We start from the raw sequence: 21,824 nt of genomic DNA on the forward strand, positions 1-21,824 counted from the left end.
AACAATGAAACTCGATATTTTCGTTTCTTTTTTTCCCCAATTGGATATGCAACAGTCAAAACAAGAGTTTCTCCAAGATACCTTTTGTTTTATTCATATTCTTGCCTGGAGACATTCAGGAGGCTTTCAGTCATCTATTAGTCAATAATTTCCATTTGTGACATGTTAATTCATTCCTTAGTCCTTTGTATGAGTGGAAACTGTGACAAGTGATTTGTTGGTGCCAGAGCAGATTGTATCTCTTTTATTTGCACATATAGGCCTATAAATTGAGAATAAGTCCCATCAGCTTCAGCTCTGTGCTCAGCCTAAAGAAGGCTGTCAGACCCTAAATCACAATATGTCAATTTTCATTAAGGATAATGAGGAAAACCACATTTGTCTTTAAAAGGCTGCCTTGTCTTTTATTTGTTTTCTCCTGGTGGGAGCTGTTTTCATGATCTCTCACCTGCTCCTAAGTGATGGATCTTGCCCACACAAGTTCCACAGACAAATTTGGAAATTTGTAATAGGACAGTGGATCTCTTGATCTGTTGATCTTGGACCATGCAGAGCAACTTTGTGAAGGTCCTGGAGGACAGGATGCCTGTTCAAGTTCACACTGTAAAAATAAAAATAAAATTAAAAAAAAAAAAAGGAAAAAAGTCTATTTGGGGTCAATTTATAGGATATAGGGTATAATTTATTCACATTTGAATTTTATATTAAATATTATACTATAAAATATTTTATATAAATAAATAAAATATTTATATATTTATATTTATATTTATATTTTATATTTATATTTTATTTATATCAGTGATTATCTTGATGGAATTACAAGTTTTCAGCCCCTAGGCTGGCCAGGCTTGAGGTGTTTCTCTGGATCCTGTGGGGTGAGCTGTGCCTGGGGTATCCCAGGGAAGGGTTTGTGGGGAAGCTCCAAGGCTCTGCAGAAAGAAAGAAACTGAGGTAGAGTTCTTAGGGAACAAATCCCTTTAAACAAGGTGTGAGTTCTTTTCTCTGGCAGAGATGGCTCTGTAAAGGGGATATTTTTCATCTTTTCAGCCGTCATAAAATACCTCTTATCGGGACTTTGCTTGATAAGTTGTGTTTCTTATAGGATTTCCTGCTGTATCTCTACACACATTGTATTAAACAAAATCAGATGCTATAAATAGGAAGCTGGGAATAATTTATCCATGGCAATTCTTTGCAAGGTTATTTTTATAGTAATTAAGACAAATTATTTTGATAAGTGCTTTTTGGTGGATAGGTATTCTTCTTGTTGGTGTTGTCAGTTGCTGGATTCAGGTTGCCCACTCTCCCCAGAACTGTCAGCACTTGCACAAAAGGCCATGAATAGCTTGTGATTCATTATTTTGTGGGTGGCAAAAAATAAAATTGTAATTATTGCTTGGAACTTTTTTATAAAAGCTGATGTTTTCTCTCCCAGAGGAAAGCTCGTTATTTTTATATATGGATCTGTAAAAGTGAAATACTCCCTAACTTTTGCTGTCATTGAAGCCCTTCCCTCCCCCAGTGCAGTTCAGGGCTGCATTGTGTTAGACACAGCACAGATCAGAGCAGTTCTTTAGGGCAGGATAATTCACATACTGTCCAAATTAAAGAGAGAAAAGTTGAGAGGCATGGCCTGGAATGCTGTGCCAGGTGCTGTGCAATCAATTGTGGTGTAAAAATCCCTTTTCTTTGGTGCCTCCCCACTTGGTCAAAACCCTTGTGAATGCACAGGGGCTCTGCTGTTCTTGGAGTGATTCTGGGCTGCACCTGCCTCCTCCAGGGTGGGATCTGGCACATGGGGAACTTGTCTGCACTGTACTCCAGTGGCTCTGAAATGCCTCAGGCAGAGCCTTTCACAGCAGCTCTGGACTCCTGCAGAGCATGCCACCCTTGCTCAGTGGTTTTACAGTGTCTTCCCTCCCAAATTCTCTGGAGAAGAGTGGTTCTTGCAACTCTGTACTGACAGAGATCCTGGAATCCCACAATGGCTTGGGTTGGGAGGGACCTTAAAGCCAATTTAAGGCAGGGACACCTCCCTCTGTCCCAGGTTCCTCCAAGCCCTCTCCAGCCTGGCCTTGGACACTTCCAGGGATCCAGGGGCAGCCCCAGCTGCTCTGGGCACCCTGTGCCAGGGCCTGCCCACCCTCACAGGGAACAATTCCTTCCCAATTTCCAATCTAAATCTCCCCTTCTTCAGCTTAAAGCCATTCCCTCTTATCCTCTCCGTCCATCCCTTGTCCCCAGTCCCTCTCCAGCTCTCCTGGAGCCCCTTTAGGCACTGGAAGGTGCTCTAAGGTCTCTCTGGAACCTTCTCTTCTGCAGGTGAACTCCTCCCAGCTCTCCCAGCCTGGCTGCAGAGCAGAGGGGCTCCGGCCCTGGTGGATCTGGGTGTCCCACTCAGGCTTCCCAAGCCTGGCTGGGCCAGGTTCCCAGGCTGCTCCCTCAGCTGGCAGCCTGCGCTGCCTCTCCAGGCCTGCTGGCACCTGTGCCTGCTGAAAATAAATGTTCTCATAGGAACTGAACCCAAATTTCAGTTTCTCAAAAGTTTAGTTTATGTGAGTAGATTTTTAAGAGTAGTGTGTATACGTTACATGCTGAAGAAGAGGATTTTATGAGCAGAGTTACATCAGCAATGGGCATTTGTCAGGATCCTAATTTTTAGACCAAAACCAGAAAGTTTGGATTCAGCTCTAACATTTCTCCAAGTTCTTTCTGAGAATCTGGAATTTCTTGACTTGGGACCATTTTGTTTTTTGTTTTTCCTTCATTTCCACTGAAAGGCAGCATTGCCAGAGACCATCTTGCCTATAAATTTTCTTAGAGTTTCTTCCTCTTCCCCATCTGTGCTTGCATTGCACTGGAATTTTCCAAGGTCTTTAGAGTGTGTAACTTCATTAATTTTTTTTTTTTTAAAGACTTCCTCCTGTTGATCCTTTGCAAAATGAATATATATCATATAAACAAGGGGGAAAATTTTTCTAAGAGAAAGTTGCTTGTAGCTGTTATAAATTTATATTATATGACTGTTCACAGCACAGAATTGATCCAAATGTTTGCCTGGCTCATCTGAGTCACGTGCTATGGTGAGGAAAAGGGAAAGTCAATAGGTCAGAAGTGAGGCAGAGCTTTTCAAACTCAATCTTCTGTGAACTGCAAGAGGCCAGCACACAAACACATCTGCAGTGTGGCTTGGCAGCAGCATCAGAGCCAGGAGTGTCAAGAGGGCTGTGTTTGATTAAAAATTATCATGCCTGGCTGCTGACACACAGATTCCCCCTGCCCCATCCCACTGTTTGCTTTAGTTCTTTCTGAGTGTGTCTGCACCCACATAAAGGAGATCCTGTAACCAGAATTGAATCAAATAACTCTCATCATGTTCTCCCTTATTGCTGACATTTGTCACCTTGATGCATCTGCGAGGAGATGAGTGGAGACACAATGTGCTATAAAATAACTGCTTGATGAATCCAAATGCAAGTTCAACATTGAGTGCCACAGTTAATATGATGCAGACTTCCAGGTTAACAAACTCATAAATTGCCTCAGTATATATTTCCCTCCCTAAATTCAGCCTACCCTTCCCTCCCACATGAATTATTGTCCTGTTGCATTATCACAAGTAAAGATGTTGCTGTTCTGTCGACAAACCTCACTTGGTTGGGCTCTGAAAATTGGGGTTTTCTTAACATGACCTCCAAATATTCAGGTACCAGGGTTCACAGATATGGACTGGCATGAAGGGTGTTGGTTGATGCAGGCAAATATCAGCTGAGAGCTTGCTCTGTTGTAGCTTTTGTGTTGAATCATAGAATTGTTAAGGTTGGAAATTACTTTTATACATCATCAAATCAACCATCAACCCAACACCATGCTCAGCACTAAACCACATCCTCAAGCACCACATACACACTTTTCTTGAACACTTCCAGGGATGGTGACTCCTCATTCCATTCCAGTGCTTTCCAACACTCCCGTGAAGAATTTTTTCCCAATACCCAATCTAAACCTCCCCTGATGTGACTTGAGGCTGTTTCTTCTCATCCTGTCACTTGTTCCCTTGTATTGAATGTGCCTTTGGGGCACAGTGTGCAGCAGGAGAACCTGGTTGTTTCTTGAAGTGGGAATATGCCTTTGTTTAGAGTGACTGTGTGATCACAAGGTGATAAAATAATACAAGCAAGCCAGCATTTCTATTTTGATTTGCAAGTTATTTAATTAAAGTGGTTCTAGCTAGCCCTGAATCTACTGGTGTAAATACCCTGCAATTTTAATATCCTTTCTCTCCCTAACAACTGACACCAAACAGCTGCTTCCTTCACAGGAAGGTTTGTTTTGTGGGTGGTAAAAGGCTGAATTTTCGAACGGAGCTGTTTACACCAAAATTCTAAGCAAACCCACTCTGTTCTCTTTTTCCTTTGCTCTGCAGGCTCCTTCATGATGGTGAACAGCTCTGGGAGAGCATCAGGGCAGAAAGCTCACCTGCTGCTGCCCACTCTGAAGGAGAATGACACCCACTGCATCGACTTCCACTATTACCTGTCCAGCCGCGACCGCTCCAGCCCCGGCTCCCTCAACGTCTACGTCAAGGTCAACGGGGGCCCCCAGGGCAACCCCATCTGGAACGTGTCAGGAGTGGTGACTGAGGGCTGGGTGAAGGCAGAGCTGGCCATCAGCACCTTCTGGCCACATTTTTACCAGGTAGGGGTTTGTAATATTTTTCCCCTCTCTCTCTCCTTTGTTAGTTTTGAAAATCGACACCTCCCTCCCTGAATTTTCCTCTCAGTATAAATTTACCTATAGTGGATATATAGGCAGCTTGAGTATTTCTTTCCTCCTCGCTTTTTTCTTTAGTTGTTGGCAGGCCACAGCCTGATGGATGGGAGGCAATTATTGACAAGACCCACTTGTGGTGAAATTGCCACTTGTATTGGCACTTTCCGTGGTACTGTGTGACTGCAAACAAAACAGTTTCTGGATGTGTATCTGTACTCTGTATAAATCTCCCTGGATTATTTTTGGACCTTGGTTGGTTCCATAAGAAGGAACATTTTTTGACTTGGCTGTGCATCTTGTGCCCATACAGGGGGTATAAGGACATAAGGTAGTAATAAATTCTTGTACCACGGTATCATATGTGGATATTCTTCACTAGATCCTCAGCTCCTCCTTTTTCTAGCACAGCTTTATTTATTCTGTTAGAAGATATTTTTTTAGACAAGGACAAAGCCAAGGAAAGTAATGGCTATGCTATTTTTTTGTTATATTAGTTTTACACCAACTTATTAGTTGCCTGCTTCAAATTCATTTGGCAACTTTGCAGCCATTGTTTTAATTTCAGTTAGATTATTCACACACAATGGACTCACATACTGCTTTTTACTGGTTGAAGGGGTACTTTTGTCTTGTTTTATATTCAAGACACACACCAAAAAGGAAAAAAAAAAACAAAAAACTGGCAGGTAATTGCATCCTAAACCTTGCAGGAGATTTGATGTCCATGTGATACTAATAAAAGCCATGAGTGAGACAGGCACCGGGATAGAATGAACTATGAAAAGGCAGCAAATAGTCTGTGTATAAAAACCAGCAGGTAGAAAAGCCTCTCTTTTTCTTGCTTCTAATAACTGGGTAGGAGGTCTGTAAAATCTGAGCTGGAGGAAGATGCTTTAATGTTCTGCCTCTGAAAGAGTTGTGGATACCAGCAGAATGCACAGAGTGCACCAGGCGGGAGAGAGGGAAGGATAAAGAGATGCAAATGTGTGGAAAATGGTGTTTTAAGGGCAGTGCACAACTTGTGACTGTTCTGAAGGCACACTGGAGTGCTCCTACTCCATTCATATTAACATGATCCTGGGCATGAAGCAGAATTTCCTTCATCCTTGGTGCTCCACAGAGATAACAGAAATGATCTTTCACCCAGAAAATCGGTGCTTGAAAAACCTGCAAAAGGCAGTCTGATCTCACACTAAGAGGGATCCTGCTCTCAGATATATCAATAGGAGGCTTCCTGAGCTTCACTTAGGTCTTTTACAAGTACTTTGGCAGGTCAAGTTTGCTTTTCTTGAGCAAAAGATTCCTTTAAATCAAACAAGAATTTTCTACTGAAGCACAAAAGTGAATGGATTGGAAGGCAGGAGTAGTTCCTTCCTGGAAAATGCAAGAGGCTTCTTTTTAAATCTGTGATGAGTGAGAGTGGTATCTTCTGGTCATCCTTGTATTTTTGTTCCTTAAGCATAGCTTTTAAAATTTGAGATCTGTCCTGGATATTATGGGGGTCTAGTAGACTGATTTCGGCCTCTGGTTTTATAAATCACCTTGTTGGTGGTCTGTAGTCCTGTGAGTTTCTACATTTAAGCAAGGTTTAAGAAAAAGCAAAAAGAAAAAAGAGAACTTGAAGCTTGAAAATTTGAAGCTTGAAAATTATTGGTATTTGCCAGCCTAAATTAACACTTCTGCCTAAATAAGTCCAGAGGTGGGAGGATGACAAAACTTGGGTGTGTTGCTGCTTGAGAAGTGTCTTGTTTTTCACACTCATGATCCAGAATGTGCCATTGCAGTGTTAGTTAATAAAATCCTGGCAGGGCTCAGGTTAGAAGGGACCCCAAAGATCAACTCATCTCACCCCTGCCATGGGCAGGGACACCTCCCACTGTCCCAGGTGCTCCCAGCCCTGCCCAGCCTGGCCTTGGGCACTGCCAGGGATCCAGGGGCAGCCGCAGCTGCTCTGGGCACCTGTGCCAGGGCCTGCCCACCCTCACACTTCCCATTTCCTTGCCAGCTTTAAATCAAAATTGCTTTCCTGGAGAACTCTCTGCACACAAGAAGCCTGACAGCCTGTCCTTTATTTTGAAAAGACCATGCAAAACCAACGTTTTCCCTAAATATTGAACTCGGCATCAGGCAGAATGTCAAGTATCCTCCTAATGCACAGAAACCACACCATCCTGGACTGGGATGTGCACCAAAAATTCAGCCAGGCAGAACAATCTGAAGCTCTCTGCCCTGATCCAAGGCTTTGTCAAGTACTTTGAACTTTGGAGATGTGGCTAGTGGAAAACTGGGATGCAAAGCAGCTGCCAGAGGTTGTGTTTTAGGTGTGTGCAAGGGTCATAGGAGTCATCTGGCTGCAGAAGCACTTAGCTGAGACAGAAAAACGTGGGGAGATTTATCATGTCTACCCTGGAGTTACTTGTACTTGGATTCCCAGCCTGCAAATGTTTGCCAGCGTAGCGAGAAAAAGCTCTAATGGTTCTTGGAGAAAGGTAATACGTGTAATCTTGAATTACTGCTTGCCATAAGGATGAACTCAGTCCCAGAATGCACCAAGGGCAGCACTAGAGCCTGCCAGGAAGGTGTTTTTTTGATGTATAGCAAGGAATGTTATTGATCCATGCCTGGAGAAAAGTGTTGTAGCACAACAGATGAGCTGGGCTAGGCTGCTAACACAGACATTGTTGGTAAATCACAGCTGCAACGGGGGCTTGTTCAGGGGGAAGGAAACATGAAATGACTTCATATTTGGAGACCTCAGGAGCATTTAAGAATGCTTTTTTAAGAGTGAAGCTTTGTATTTTGTCAACTGTATTCATTTCTGTGGAGTTCTTTAACTGCAAAGCATTATTAATTGCAAAGTACTGCCTGTCTCAACCATCATGCTGCATTTCCAGCTGGATTTAAAAGGACATGAGGGACACTGAGCATGAGATTTGCAGAAATGGGCCCCATAAACATTTTTTCCTGCCTTTTCCTCATGTTGGGGCTCAATTGTCAGTTTTCAGGAAAGCCTAGGTGCTTCCATGCTTCTCACTTTGATAGGGATGAGATGCTTCAAAATACACAAAAAGAAAATAATGTGTAAGTTTGAACTGGGAAAGGGCTGGGAATATCTGAGTGTAAAGCAGAACAGAATAAAATAGTCAAACAATATTGTTTGAATTGAGAGGACTCCTCTACTCAGTGGATTCTGCACCAGTGGACAGAGATTCTTTTAGGGGCTGGGTTGGTTATTATAAAGTTAGACTGTGCTGTATAAAACTCTGCACATGTTGGTGATTAACCAAAGACAATTTTCTTTGTATTGGTGCTTACTTTTGCCATCCACTCATACCTGATGCCAGTGCCTTTGAGAACTTATCAAGTTCTTGACTTGCAGATAATTGAGAATTACTTTGTTGTGACTTGTGACTTTTCACAAATGTAAAACCAAAATAAGATTTTGTAGCTGAAATGTTGCACTTGAATTCAGGTCTGAAGGGAGTTGCAGTAGAGCCTTGCATGACCTTCCCAGTAAATGTAATTTTTATAATGAATGATATTTAATTGCTAAAGTAATTATAATTTCCATACTAAAGACTCCTATTTTATACCCTTATTTTATACAGTCCCTAAAAAGCCTATCAAGGACCTTGATAACACAAAACACTTGCTAATGGTTTTTGGATGACTTTCTCTTCCAGTGGCTTGCTTCTTCCAATATTTCCTGGGCAGCCCAATTGTTGTCCAGTCCCCTCTGGAGGAGAACTTGTTTCTGCATATTATTAGCACCTGAGCTTCTCTTAACTTGTCTTTGCCTGGTTTTATGTCTTTTTTTTTTTTTCCTTATGGATGTATTTCAGGAGATCTCACCTCTGTCTGTGTTTTGAATTGGGGGAGGAGATCTTAGGAAGTCATGAAAACATAAGAAACCATGTTCTGGAAGCCCAAATGCAAAGAAAAATGAACATCAGCAATTCTGTAGTTAGAAAGGGTATTTTTGGACTCTTTTTATCCAGGGCAATATTTGGACAGTTGAACACTTCACTGCATTAAATCTTTTGATGAAGGAGATAAAGAAGAGTCTGAACAGTGACAGGCTGGGAATGCCAGCTCTTATTTAGAACAAAATGACCTGTTGAACACTGGTTTTAAATAGTTAACTCTGTGTTCTAGTAGGGAATTTTAGAAGTTACAAATGACTAGAATGCATGGTCACTGATTCAGGAAGAGGATTCTGACTCCTGTAGTGCTTTATCCAATTTTCCAAGGCATACTGAGAGCAAGATATCAGATTTTTTTTCCCACTTAATGTTCTTGGACTGGTGCTTAAGAGAATATAGGTGTGTGCATACACCCAGGGCACTTATTGCTTTTCCAAACCAGAGATGCACAGAGCTGTCTTTAATCCTATTGAATGTTGCTCTAATCCTTTGTTTTGCTTCCCCAACAGATTTGGTGTTGCACTCACACACTGAATTGCCCTGGTATCCCTTCGTTGTTAATAAAATGCCTTGAATGACTCAGACTTGGAATAACAGCAGAATGTGGTGACTGCTGAAATTACTGATGCAAATGTTCTTTCTCAGATTTTTTTTTTCTTTTGTATTTCAGGTGATATTTGAGTCTGTCTCTTTGAAAGGACACCCTGGGTACATAGCTGTGGATGAAGTCAGAGTCCTCGCCCATCCCTGCAGTGAGCACTCTTTATTTTTCTGACTGTACCAGTATGGTGTAGGCCACAATTTGTAGTCTAAAGGAGAGATTTACCCAGTTGAGTCAGCACTAAAATGTCTTGTCTCCCTCCAAGACCCCCAAGGACAGTCAGCCTTGCTTAATTTCCTACTTTTGCAAATTGTACAAAAGGCAAAGCTGCTCTCACTTCATGGCTAGTGGAATTCTCTCTACTTGCTAATAAACGTGTGGTTTCATTGTTTCTTAATCTTATTGCTGTAGAAAACAATCTAAAATGCTTCTCATAATAACTTTAGAAAGAACAACCAAATTGTTTCAGTGTTTCCTTGGTAAGAGGCCTGTTCCAGAGGTTGGTTGGTTTCAATGTATTAGATCTGCTCAGAAAGCTGTGCAGAGATTAAAAATTAATCTTATTCAGACACTGCACTTATACAGGAGTAGAAACTAATGCAGGTTCATTACACTATTCAAAAATGTTAGGGTTGCATTTCTTCTATTGCAGACAAAATTCCACACAGATACTGCAACGAGAAGCTGAGATTTATTTATTTTTTAATGTTTAAAGAAATATTGTGCCTCAGTCTTTGAGTCTGAACTTGTTTGGTTCCTTTACCCACCTTCAGTGGGGCTTGAGGACTTTGTATATTTTATGGATGTAATGTACAGTTCCATGTAAAGATCTTTTTTAACAGCCCCTCTTTCTGGCTCATGGTTTCAGTGAGTCAGTGACAGCTGCTCACAAAAAATTGATGGATCTTATAGATGGAGTGCAATCAACTGTTTTTGCTGTGATCAGAATGTCAAAGAACATCTGCCATTCAATGTGACAGACATGGTTCTGCTCAAGTTTAACAGGACATTTCTGATAACTGTAGTATGCTTAATTGCTGCTTAAGTAAATTATATTTGTATTTACCATGTGCTCATTGCTCAGGCCTTTGGGTGCATTTACTTCATTAAGGAATACTTACACTCTGTATTAACCAGATGTTGCTGATAACTGGCAGCATCCAGACAAATCTCCAAATGCTCTGTGCCTTCCACAGTGTGTTGGGTGATTGCTGGTCCCTTCACTGGGACAGAGGCCACTAAACAAACCCTGGGGCAGAGCCTCAACAAGAAAATGATGGGATTTAAAGCAGTTAGGCAGGATGCCGTGTTGTATCCCTGCTTAATTAGGTAAACTGATTTTGAATCCATTTCTTCAAGTATATACAGCTCCTTGTCAAAATTAAATGCATTCTTGGTGACTCAGCAACAAAATGTTTGAAACAGATTTGGTTGGTTGGGATTTTTTTCAGTCTGTTTGCAGCCCCCAGCATACAGAGCTCATTGCAAGCTGAAGTTCTCTGCAGTCTCTGTAAATGCTGCTCCTGTCTGGTTCCCAGTGCTGCTTTTGTTGTTCAGCAGTATCAGTCACCAGGGTGAATGTCACCCATGTGTTCCCTTCCCTTGTACAGCCTTTGCCCCTCAGATTCCTTTTACAATTGTTGTAAATCAAAACACGGGGGCAGTGAAGCTCCTGGTGGCCCTGGAGGTTACTGAAATCATTGGTCTTATTTCTTCATTTCTGCTTTACCTTCACAGATGACAAAGGCAGGCAAACCAGTCAGCAAAAAGCAGTGAAATGCCCCTAATGACAGAGTAATACAGAAAAAGAAATGTATTGCTGGTGCTGCCTCTTGTTTTCCTTTGTCCTGTGAAGCAATACACAGGAATATCCATTTTTCTTATGCTGAAAATTCATTGGCTCTGTGTGAATGACCCCTTGCCATCACAGCACATCTTGCTCCAGAAGCTGGGCAGCCCCAAGGACCAGGATGTTGGCATTGATGGGCCTCCACACCTTTGTATCTGTAGCTGACTGAAAACTGCACACTTTAGGATGCAGGCACAAATATTAGAATTATCCTGAAATACTCTGTGGAACGTTCTGAATGTCGCCTAGAGGGAGTTTTCCAGTAAAGCTTGATGGCAAATCCCTGCTGCCCAGCAAGCAGGATGGTGCAGAGTCCCTGTCCTTCAGGAGCTGCCAGTGAGCTGTGCTGGATGGGGCACAGGAGCAGATAAAAACATTTGACATGGTGTCTGAACATGTGCTCTCTGTTCATGTGTCAAACACTTGCACATCAAGTTTCAACCATGCATGCCCACAGATGCCCACTTCCCTTTAAAGCTGTTTGCTCCAACAGAAGAGAGGTTATATTGTCCTCTGAAATTATGTATTTCAGTGTCTAATCATACTAGAAAATGTGCAGATATTGTTGAAAAACACTGACCTTTTAGGTGTTTTTTCAGAGTATCATGCTAAAAGTTTTCAAATGATGCACAAACCTTTTTCTGCAAAAAAATAGTTCACTTAAAGGTGTTGCATTTGCTGCTGTAATCTTGTTTATACTTTAAGTTAAATAGAGACCTAAGTCAGTCTGATATTTAATCAAAAAGATAATCCTTTCATCTAGTTTATTTGTGAAAAAACCCAATGTCTGCATTTCTGATATCACTGGTTTCATTTTGAACTAATGCTGAATTTAGTGTCAGCAAAACATTGATCTTATCAGTGATCTTAAACTAAACCAGTGATACAATACTGTCAGTTAAATGAATATTTCATTTAATATCTGATTTTATATTGATGAAGCATTATTCTAAAGGTCTAGGACGTATTTGATAGTCAAGAAAAGAAAAATAATAAAAGACTCTTGTGAAAATGGGGTTTGGGTCAGTCATGCTTGACAAGCACAAAAGCATTTGACTTTTTTTGACCTTTTTAGAAACATAGTTTTGTGAAGAAAAGAGATGACTCAATTACTCTTTATAGCAGGCAATAAGAAATTGTGCCAGTGACCATGAACTTGTGATTTGATCCAAATCTGTATTTTCAGAGGTGCCAGGCCTCTCTAAGATCCCTCAGGCCATCTTTTCCCATCTCCATCCCCACTTCTCCCTACAAGGAGCAGTTAAATACCCAAGGGCAGCTTTGTTTTGCAAAGCCACCATTGCAAAGGCTTTGCTGGGTGCTTGGGTGCGTGCGGCAGGGGTGGTTCCTGCCTGGCTCTACCCTTGCCATCCTCTGTGACCGTGTTCACAGGGGTCTTAGGATGAGGGAAGAGATGAGGATCTGACTCCATGTTTCAGAGGGCTGATTTATAATTTTATGATATATATTATATTAAAATTATGCTAAAAGAATAGAAGAAAGGATTTCATCAGAAGGCTGGCTAAGAATAGAAAAAGAAGGAATGATAACAAAGGCTTGTGGCTCGGACAGAGAGTCTGAACCAGCTCCCTGTGATTGGCCATTAATTAGAAACAACCACATGAGACCAATCCCAGATGCACCCGTTGCATTCCACAGCAGCAGATAACCATTGGTTACATTTTGTCCCTGAGGCTTTTTAGCTTCTCAGGAGAAAAAATCTTAAAGAAAGGATTTTTCAGGAAATATCATGGCTACAATCCTCTGCCTCTTTTGTCAGGAAAAGCCCCGCATTTCCTGCGGCTGCAGAACGTGGAGGTGAACGTGGGGCAGAACGCCACCTTCCAGTGCATCGCCGGGGGAAAGTGGTCACAGCACGACAAGCTCTGGCTCCAGGTAAACCAGTGGATTTTTGTGGTTCGTTTGGGGCTTTCTTTGCTTTTGCAAGTGAGATAAATAGCTGGAGAAAGGTTGGTGATGAGGCAAAATCTTCTCATCAAGATCCTTTGAAGAACTGCCGTAAATCGCTTATAGGTGAGAGTTAGAGGTGACAAAGTATGGAATTAGGAGACAGAAAAAGGAAAAAGCGGCCAGTGACAGCAAAATTCTGGTTTCAAACAAATGCCCATGTACCTGTAAACACTCAGCCATAAAGCAGAAGGGAGAGGAAATGGAACAGATCTCTTCTGCTTTATTATGCCATCTGCTTTCCTTTCACCCTAAAAGTGTTCTCAGCTTGGAGTCAGTGATAATTGTTAAGAAGGAAATCTCCAAGGTCTGAAATTACTTACCTGGCTGGTTAAAATCAGGCAAACCCAGTTTGCACCCAGTTCTTCTTGCTCCCAGTTTCCCTTGGCTGCTTTGACAGCTGATTTGGTCTTGTTCCTTTTAGTCACTCGCTAAAAGAGTAAAACATTCCCTCCCTGGATGCTTTATTTGCAGCCTACTGATCAAACTTGTCTGGGTCCTGCTCTTCTGGTGGGTGCAGCAAAAACTTTGGGAATTCGATGTCAGTGTTAGAATTGACATCAACCCCAACATCAGCACATGAGGTGTGTGTTTCCCAGTGAAGGACACAATAACTTCTCCTGCCCCTTGAATTTCTCTGATATGTGGACACCCAGCATTACCATTCCAGAAGCTTTTAAAATCATTGAATTCCTAAATGTTTAACTCCTAAACAAGTCAAGAGGATTCTTGTTGCATGTACACAAAGCCAACATAATTTGGAGAATACTAAAGCCAGTCCAAAAGTTTTATTCTCAGCTTGGAATGATGTGCCAGAGGGTTTGATCACCCTGTAGTTGTAAAATCTGGGACAGACAGGAAGAGCCTTTATAGTCAAATAATTACCAGGCTTTATCAAATTTTATAATTGACTTCAGGCATTTTAATAAAATTGAAAAATAACATTTTCAAATCTAGCTTAAATCAAGGAATTGGCTTATCTAATCATAAAAATTAAAAATAGTACTGGGAAAAAGGCTTAAGTTGGTGAGACATGTAGTTGGCATTATGTAAAAATAATTTTATATTCAGTAACTATGCTCTCATCACAGCTGTTCTTCTAAAAATTGCATTTTTAACTTAAATTTATTTACCTATGGTGTATGTCTAGCACCCACTGTGATATATTTTTGACTTATTTTATCTTTTTTTGGTTCTTTCATTAAAATATTTCCCCAGTTACAATTAGATGTGTGTGAAAACAATTCTGACCTGCAGCAATATGAACCTTTCCCTGTGAGAAGCAGAGTTGGGGAGGAAAGAATTGCTATTGTTAATGAAAACCTGCTTTTCATTCTCTAAAACTGCAACATTTAATGAAAATAGCCTTGGAAACACCTCTAATAACTGTTTAGTGGAAACTGCCAAAACAGCAATGTGCTTTTCTTTAAAATTCCTAACAAACTGGACAAATGAGCAAGTTGAGGTGTTTATACTGTGGAGAACAATTTCTGGCTAATTCTTTGTCTGTCTCTTTTCCAGTTGGAAAAATGTGGTCTGGCATGGGTAGAGAGCTTTCTTGGGGAATGCTGGATATACAAGGATATCTGCTCATCCAACCAATTTATTTAAATTGGTCCAGAATCAGAGTTTTGCATCTGAAAAGGCCAAATTTACAGAATCTGTTCATTTGTAGTGTTTGTAGTGAACACAAAGCCTTCAGCTGTTGTGTTTTCTCATCCAAGCCAGGCCTCTAATGACACTGGGTAAAAGTGCACAGTGGCAGTCAGAGCTGCCCCTCTGCAGCCTTTCCAGGAATTAATCTTAGAGTCCCAGAATGTCCTGGGCAGGGAGGGACCCCCAGGATCACCCAGGGCAGCCCCAGCCCTGCCCAGACACCCCAACAGCCCCAGCCTGGGCATCCCTGGCAGCTCCTGGAGCTCTGGCAGCCTCGGGGCCGTGCCCATTCCCTGGGCAGCCTGGGCAGTGCCAGCACCCTCTGGGGAAGAGCCTTTCCCTGGTATCAGCCTGAGCCTCCCTGGCACAGCTCCAGCCATGCCCTGGGTCCTGTCCCTGGTCACAGAGTTCCTACTCTGACCAAGCCAAGCATCCTCAGTGTCCTGCCCCTCATATGGGTTCCCTTCCAGACACTTTACCCTCTTACCCTCTGTATCCTTAGAACACACCAAAAGCCCAGATATATCTCAAATATTAAATAGAAATGCAAACTTAAATATATCATAGAATCACAGTTTTGGGTTTGAAAGGGACCTTAAAGCTCATCCAGTTTTGGGCAGGGACCTTCAACTATCCCAGGGTGCTCCAAGCCCCATCCCACCTGGCTTGGACACTTCCAAGTATCCAGGGACAGCCACAGCTTCTGTGGGTGCCCTATGCCAGGGCCTCAGCACCCTTTTATTTAGGACCCAGCTCACACAGCCCTGTGGATTTTCTGAGGGAATGGCTGAATTCTTTCCTTGAAAAGCCGTGCTTGTCCAAAACCTCTCCCAGCAGCACGAACACAGAGCTCTGACCACGTTAATCGCCCCAATGAGCGACTCACACACAGACACATCAACACCTCACCTACCTGTCTCCATGATGGCATCATTTCTCTCTGCCTCTGCAGCAGTGGAACGGGAGGGACACAGCCCTGATGGTCACTCGAGTGGTCAACCACAGGCGTTTCTCAGCCACGGTCAGCGTGGCCGACACGTCGCAGCGCAGCATCAGCAAGTACCGCTGCGTCATCCGCTCCGACGGCGGCTCCGGCGTCTCCAACTACGCCGAGCTCATCGTCAAAGGTAGGAGCAGCAAACCGTGTTCATGCACAAGGAATGTTTCCTCCCTGTCACTGTCATATTTTCTGAAAAATCTCTTTGCCCAGGATTTCTTCTCCTGGGAAGCTGAGAAAGGGCAAAGAAAAATGAAAACAATAATTATCTGATTTGCTTCTCCTGTGTTTTGCTGCTTTGGAATGTGGTTTGGACATTGTTTAGCAACTGGTTATTGTTTTATTAGTTTAATGGGAATTGTTTTAACTTAATGACCAATCACAGCCAGCTGTGTTCCTTAGACCTCTGTGTCTCCAGGGCTCAGCCAGCCCTGCCTGGACCTGCAGGACATCCCCATGGCTTTTGCACCTCCACTAATGTTCCTTAGCCCCAAAAGCACCTTCCCATTTTACCAGCCCATCCTGTACTGACTCCAGGGGAGTCCACACCCTCCCTATGATTTCCACCAGTATTTATATGATAATTGTTCAAGCTTCATGTCACTCATTAATCAACCTTGAGCTTTACGCTGGGGCTCTTTCTGTGTGAATTTACTCTGGACAAGCAATTCCATCTCCACTCCCCATGGTGGGTGGTCCCAGCCATCCCACAAATCTGACAGCCCTCCAAGCCCTGCCAGTGGGAACACGCCAGGAGGGCTTGCACATGTCAAGCAAACTGGAGTGGCCTCATGTTGCTTTGCTGGGCATGCTGGAGCCCATGGCAATGTGACAGCACCATGGGAGACACCCAGCAAGCCCTGGCACAGGTGGGAAGGGGACTCTGGAGATGCAGGCTGCAATGGAGAGCTGCTGCACCTGGCACTGCTGTACCAGTTTTTCTTTAGTATCTTAAGCCTTTTGTAAGTATCCTTTCTCTATTCTTTAGTATAGTTTTAGCATAGCATAATATAATATAATATAATATAATATAATATAATATAATATAATATAATATAATATAATATAATATAATATAATATAATATAATATAATATAATATAATATAATATAATATAATATAATATAATATAATATAATATTAGCCTTCTAAGAACACAGAGTCAGATTCTCAATTCCTCCTCCATCTGGAGAACCCAGAAAATACCACAAGATAACTGTCTATAAAAACTGGCATTCTGTTGGACCTTCTTTTGTTTGTATTAAAATAAGGAAAAAGGCTGAAAGTGATGTAGTTTAAGTCGGTATCTCGGGTATTTGAATTTAAGCTTTGGACACAGCCTTCTTTGGAACATTTTGTAGTAGAATCTGGTGGCTATGGAGGCTTTTACTGTAGTCAGCTGAATAGTTTGGCTGTCAGTCAGCTTCACAAGCTGCTTTCCTTCCCAGTATTTTATCAGACAGAAAAAATCTTGTGGTGGAGCATTGCGTGTCAGCAGAGACTGTTCAGGGCTGCTGGCAGTAAATGCTGGGATTGATTCTGCTGACACCCTGAAGTCCAGAGTGGAAGCATCAGTAGTTCTTGAAGGGTGTTTGGATTTTAGCCATGTTAATTACCATGATTCAAGAGCCTGACACATGCAAGGGGTGTCTTAATCTCACCTTCCTGAGGCAGGTGGTGAAGTGCTATCCCCTATGCTGGGTTTTTATTTATTTCTTTTTTAAACCTACCTTGATCTGCACCACTGGGGTGCTCACTGACTCTTTGGCGGTGAGTTCAGAAGGTGGCTGAGTTGTTCCTGAGGTGCTCTGTGTTTGGGGTGAGAGCAATTTGAGGTCTGGGTCTGTTCACAGGATGTAATTTACTAATCTAAATGGAGGGTATGTAAACAGAGAGCAGCTGTAGAAATGAGATCAGGTTGTCCACTGTGCTGCTTTCTGCCAGCTGATCTGTCCTTTGGTGATCAGATATCTTTGTTATGCCTTGGAATGTTGTGTGGTGCAGATGTTTGGACCACACAGATCACGAGGAGAATGCTTGTGCTGGATGCCAAGTGCTTTTCATTCCTACCCAGTGATCTTGTATCTTGCTCAAATCTGGAGGAATTAATTCAAGATTAAAAGGGGATTGAGCTGCCAGGAGTGGCACACCTAGGATTGTAGCACAGCTAAATAGAAGGAAGGCAGCCTTCCAGGGCAAGCAGCAGTCAGAGCATTCCAGGCTCAGTTAGGTGCCTGAATTCACAGAATGACCAGGTTGGAAGAGACCTTCAGGATCATCAAGTCCAACCCAGCCCCTCAACCAAACCCCTCAACTAAACCCTGGCACCCAGTGCCACATCCAGGCTTTGTTAAACACACCCAGGGATGGGGACTCCACCACCTCCCTGGGCAGCCATGCCAGAACTTTATCACCCTTTCAGTGAAAAACATTTTCCTAATATCCAACCTATATTTCCCTTGGTACAGCTTGAGAACTTCATGTTTGTTGTTTTAGGAAAAAAAATAGAAGAATAAATTAAAACCGTGAATGGCTGGATGTCCAGCAGGAAAGATGCTGATGGCTTCATTACTGGGTTGCTCAGCAATGCACCCACCTGGAAGGAACTTGAACAGGGTCAAATTGTTGTGGGAAGGTCCCATCCTGCTCCTCATCCCTGATTAGGAAGCAGGTGAGGTTAAGTGGCTCATTTGAGGTCAGTTTGGTGCCACCCTGTGACACACTGGGCTTCCAACCAGCCTGACTAATTTTAGTGTGAAGAATAGCAAATTTGTAATGCATGTGCACAGGCGGAAATGAAAGCAAATTGGAATTGTTTAATTCTGAAGAGATGATTATTGAATTGTAATAATGTACTTGAGCATACATTCAATTAGCCTGTAATTGAGGTTTTGCTCAATTGATAGTCCTGCTCCTAAACCTGCTAAATCCAAGCTAAATCTCTGTTTCTCACGTGCTTTCTCTTGATCAGAGGAACATAGAATCACAGGGTGTTTCTTCAACAAAGATTAAGATTTAAAATTGTGTTTTAATTGAAGATTTTAATGGAAAGATCTGTTTGCTTCCCTATGCATAAGAAGTTTTATTGGAGTATTTAGAACAGAAAGTACTTTACATTTCTCAGTATTGAATGAAAAAGTTTGGTAGATATCAAAAGAGAAGTTTTACTTTGAAATGTGCATACTCCTAAACCCCAAATTGGGCAGTAAATACCTGTTTCAGCAAATGGAATGATCAATGAACGGAAACACACCACCTTGATTGTCTGTGGGCACCTTCACTAAGAGCAATGTATTATTGAAAAGAAATTACTGTCACTTTTATACAAAAGAATATAACAGTATTAGTTCCAAATTATTCCAGTATGTTTAGTGGCAGGAGATACATTTGTAATCCTGTGAAAATGCTGTTCTCTAGGCAGCTATTTGCTGGATGTGCTAATGCTTCTCTGTCTTCTGGCTTGAATAAATGACAATACATTTATTCTTCTCTTTGCACTCTCCAATCATAATAGGCAGGCCAGAAAAACCTATCATTTCCACCTGCCCCCCTTGCCATCCTTTGGTGCTCCAGTGGAAATAGCTCTTCTCCATTTCTCCTCTCTCACTGGTGCACATATAGTAATTTAATACAATTTTGTACAGGGCAGTTTAAAAAAAACCCCAGAGATTCTGTGTCTCACTACACTGCTCACACCTGAATGGAACATTTCCTGCCTGTAATTTTCTTTTAAGTAAAAGCTGCGTGGCAGTTCCTCGTATTCTGAGCAAAATGTGAGCCTTGCTTGTATAAAGACTGCTTAAAATACTGTGGAAATTGGCTAGAATCTTATCATTTAAGGTCTGTATTAATGCTGGTGTCCTTCCAGGACACTTGTCACATTAGGTAAGGATGTGGATAACATTTTAAACTCTGTGGGGTGTATGGAGGACTGTTTGCTGTTGCTTTTTTATTCCTTGATCCCATTCAGGTACTCTGGATGCCCAAATTAGTCACTCAATATATGATAGGAATCTGAGCAGAGCTGATAAAGAGGGAATATTACAGCATCTATGTACATCTATTTTATGAGCCAGTTTTTCTGAGGTTTTCACTCTCCAGAAGCCTCTCAAAATTAGTTTCCTGCTGCCTGTTGCTACCTTAACATCATTTTAAGGCTCCTGGCATTTCTGTAGGGTCTGTTCTGCTGCTACAGGGGCAGGAGGAGCCACTTGAGCCTCAGCCCAGCCTCTCCACAGACCTCCAAGGGGATGTTCTAGCTCTCTTCAATTTTGTCTTAGTGGATTTTCAAAGTGTTTGGCTGGAAAAATAACTTGTCTCTCACCTGAGAGGCTTTCTGTCATCACTGTGGTGTTTGGGACAGCTCACTTTTGCTTTTATCAGGCTTTTATCAGTCACAGGAGGAGCTGATGCCTTGAGTGACACCAGAGGGAGAGGTGGGCTCCTTGTCACAGTTGTTTATCATTCTCTCTCTGGTCTCTTCTGCTCATCACTGTAATTCCACCATCTGTTTATTAACTCACCAGGTACACACTGAAATCTGCTCCAGTGATTGAGTCTCTTCCTAAAAGGAGACACCAGAATTTACAAAATAAAACTAACCCCAAACCACAAAACAAAGGAAAACAACAGAGACAGAAGCACTAAACAATGAACTGAATCAAAAAAACCTGTCAAATTGTTGAAGTGGAGATACTCAGGTGTGAAAAACATGATAAATAATTACCTATTTAAATAAATCCATATATGGAAGCTTCTCCAGCATGAAATACACTTTGAAATTTTCAGATTTACAGTTCTAAGACAGACTCATCAAGGAAAAGCTCTACAGGTATTTTGCTGTCTCAGTATTTATTACTGGAGCTGACTCCAAAATAGTTTCAGTTAAATATTCAACAGCAGGAAATCCTACTAGGAGAAAGAATTTTCTGGAGCTTTAAAATCATAAGAAATCAAAACATCTTTGTTCTTCAGCGGAGGCTGATCTTGGGCTGGAGCTGTTCTACAAATGTCACATCAGGCTCTCCACTGATTTCCTTGCAAACACAAAGTTCAGTGTAGGCATGGAAGTGTGGGATTCATTTGTGTGTAACACACTCTGGAATGTGTTCCTGGTATGTAAAGAGAGTTCCATGTAATCATAGGGGAGACTCACCAGTTCCAAAGTTTTTCACTTCCTATATGGAGATAAGTGATGAATGTGAAAAAGACCCTTTAAATATTTTCTGTATTGGTTTAATTTTTTTTTTTAATATTTTCATGCCTGGGTACACACAGATAGTTCTGTACCCTGAGATATTAATGCCAAATGTGCTCATTAAAATGGACACATGGGGTAAAATATTGCCCTCTTGCCATCATGGGGTAAAATAACCTCTGCTGGTGATACTCAAGTCCCCATACTTCACCCAGGAGATGGGGTGTGGATATGAAAAGCAGGTTCTGTATTGGAACTGTCCTCTTTTGTCATCAGGGTGGCTGGAAGACCACATCCTTCTGTCCCTTAGAACTGTTTGGGAGACAAGCTCAGCTGAGGCACATCTGGTTTAGATTTTACTGTCAAAAAACCAATTTTTTCCATGTGCATTAATAAGCAGCTGGCAAGTGTGAAGATTCCTATCTGAATTTATCAGGTTCATCCAGATCACAAAAGTTTCTGGCCACCTTTGAATTCATCTGCCTGAGTTCTGCCCATTAATCAAGGCCCTCAAAGCTCTCAGCTTGTGAGCAGGAGTCAGTTCCTGGCTGGTGCTCCCAGCAGTGTCAGGACACTGATAACACTGATAATGAGGGTTCCCTTGGGCTGCCTGCTCTCTCTTTGCCTGTCTTCTCCCAGTTTATACAAGAGCAGTCAGTGTTCACAGTGCTGTGCTGTGAGAAGCTGAGTACAGATCTGCTAAAACACCTACTGCTTGTCCTGGGGTGACATTAGGATGTTTGTATCCCCATCTGTGTGTTCTGTTCATGCTGGATATCATGTTCTGTGCCTTCAACACTGGCTCTGAAGAGCGAGAGTTTTGTTTGGGTTTCTTATCAGCCGCTCCCCCACGGCT

The 21,824-nt window shown here is 42.1% G+C and overlaps 1 protein-coding gene across 7 annotated transcripts in view; it reads left to right on the plus strand.

Annotated features, from left to right (window-relative positions):
* Positions 1-21,824, plus strand: part of PTPRT (protein tyrosine phosphatase receptor type T) — a 484,991-nt gene that overhangs the window by 180,460 nt on the left and 282,707 nt on the right. For all 7 annotated transcript variants that reach the window (XM_066561514.1, XM_066561518.1, XM_066561519.1 and 4 more), the window contains exons 3-6: positions 4,430-4,701; positions 9,370-9,451; positions 12,930-13,045; positions 15,726-15,900. In XM_066561514.1, the coding sequence (XP_066417611.1) occupies positions 4,430-4,701; positions 9,370-9,451; positions 12,930-13,045; positions 15,726-15,900 (645 nt within the window). The remainder of the gene's footprint in view (positions 1-4,429; positions 4,702-9,369; positions 9,452-12,929; positions 13,046-15,725; positions 15,901-21,824) is intronic.

This window comes from Molothrus aeneus, chromosome 17 (genome assembly GCF_037042795.1).
Source record: "Molothrus aeneus isolate 106 chromosome 17, BPBGC_Maene_1.0, whole genome shotgun sequence".
Classification (NCBI taxonomy): domain Eukaryota; kingdom Metazoa; phylum Chordata; class Aves; order Passeriformes; family Icteridae; genus Molothrus; species Molothrus aeneus.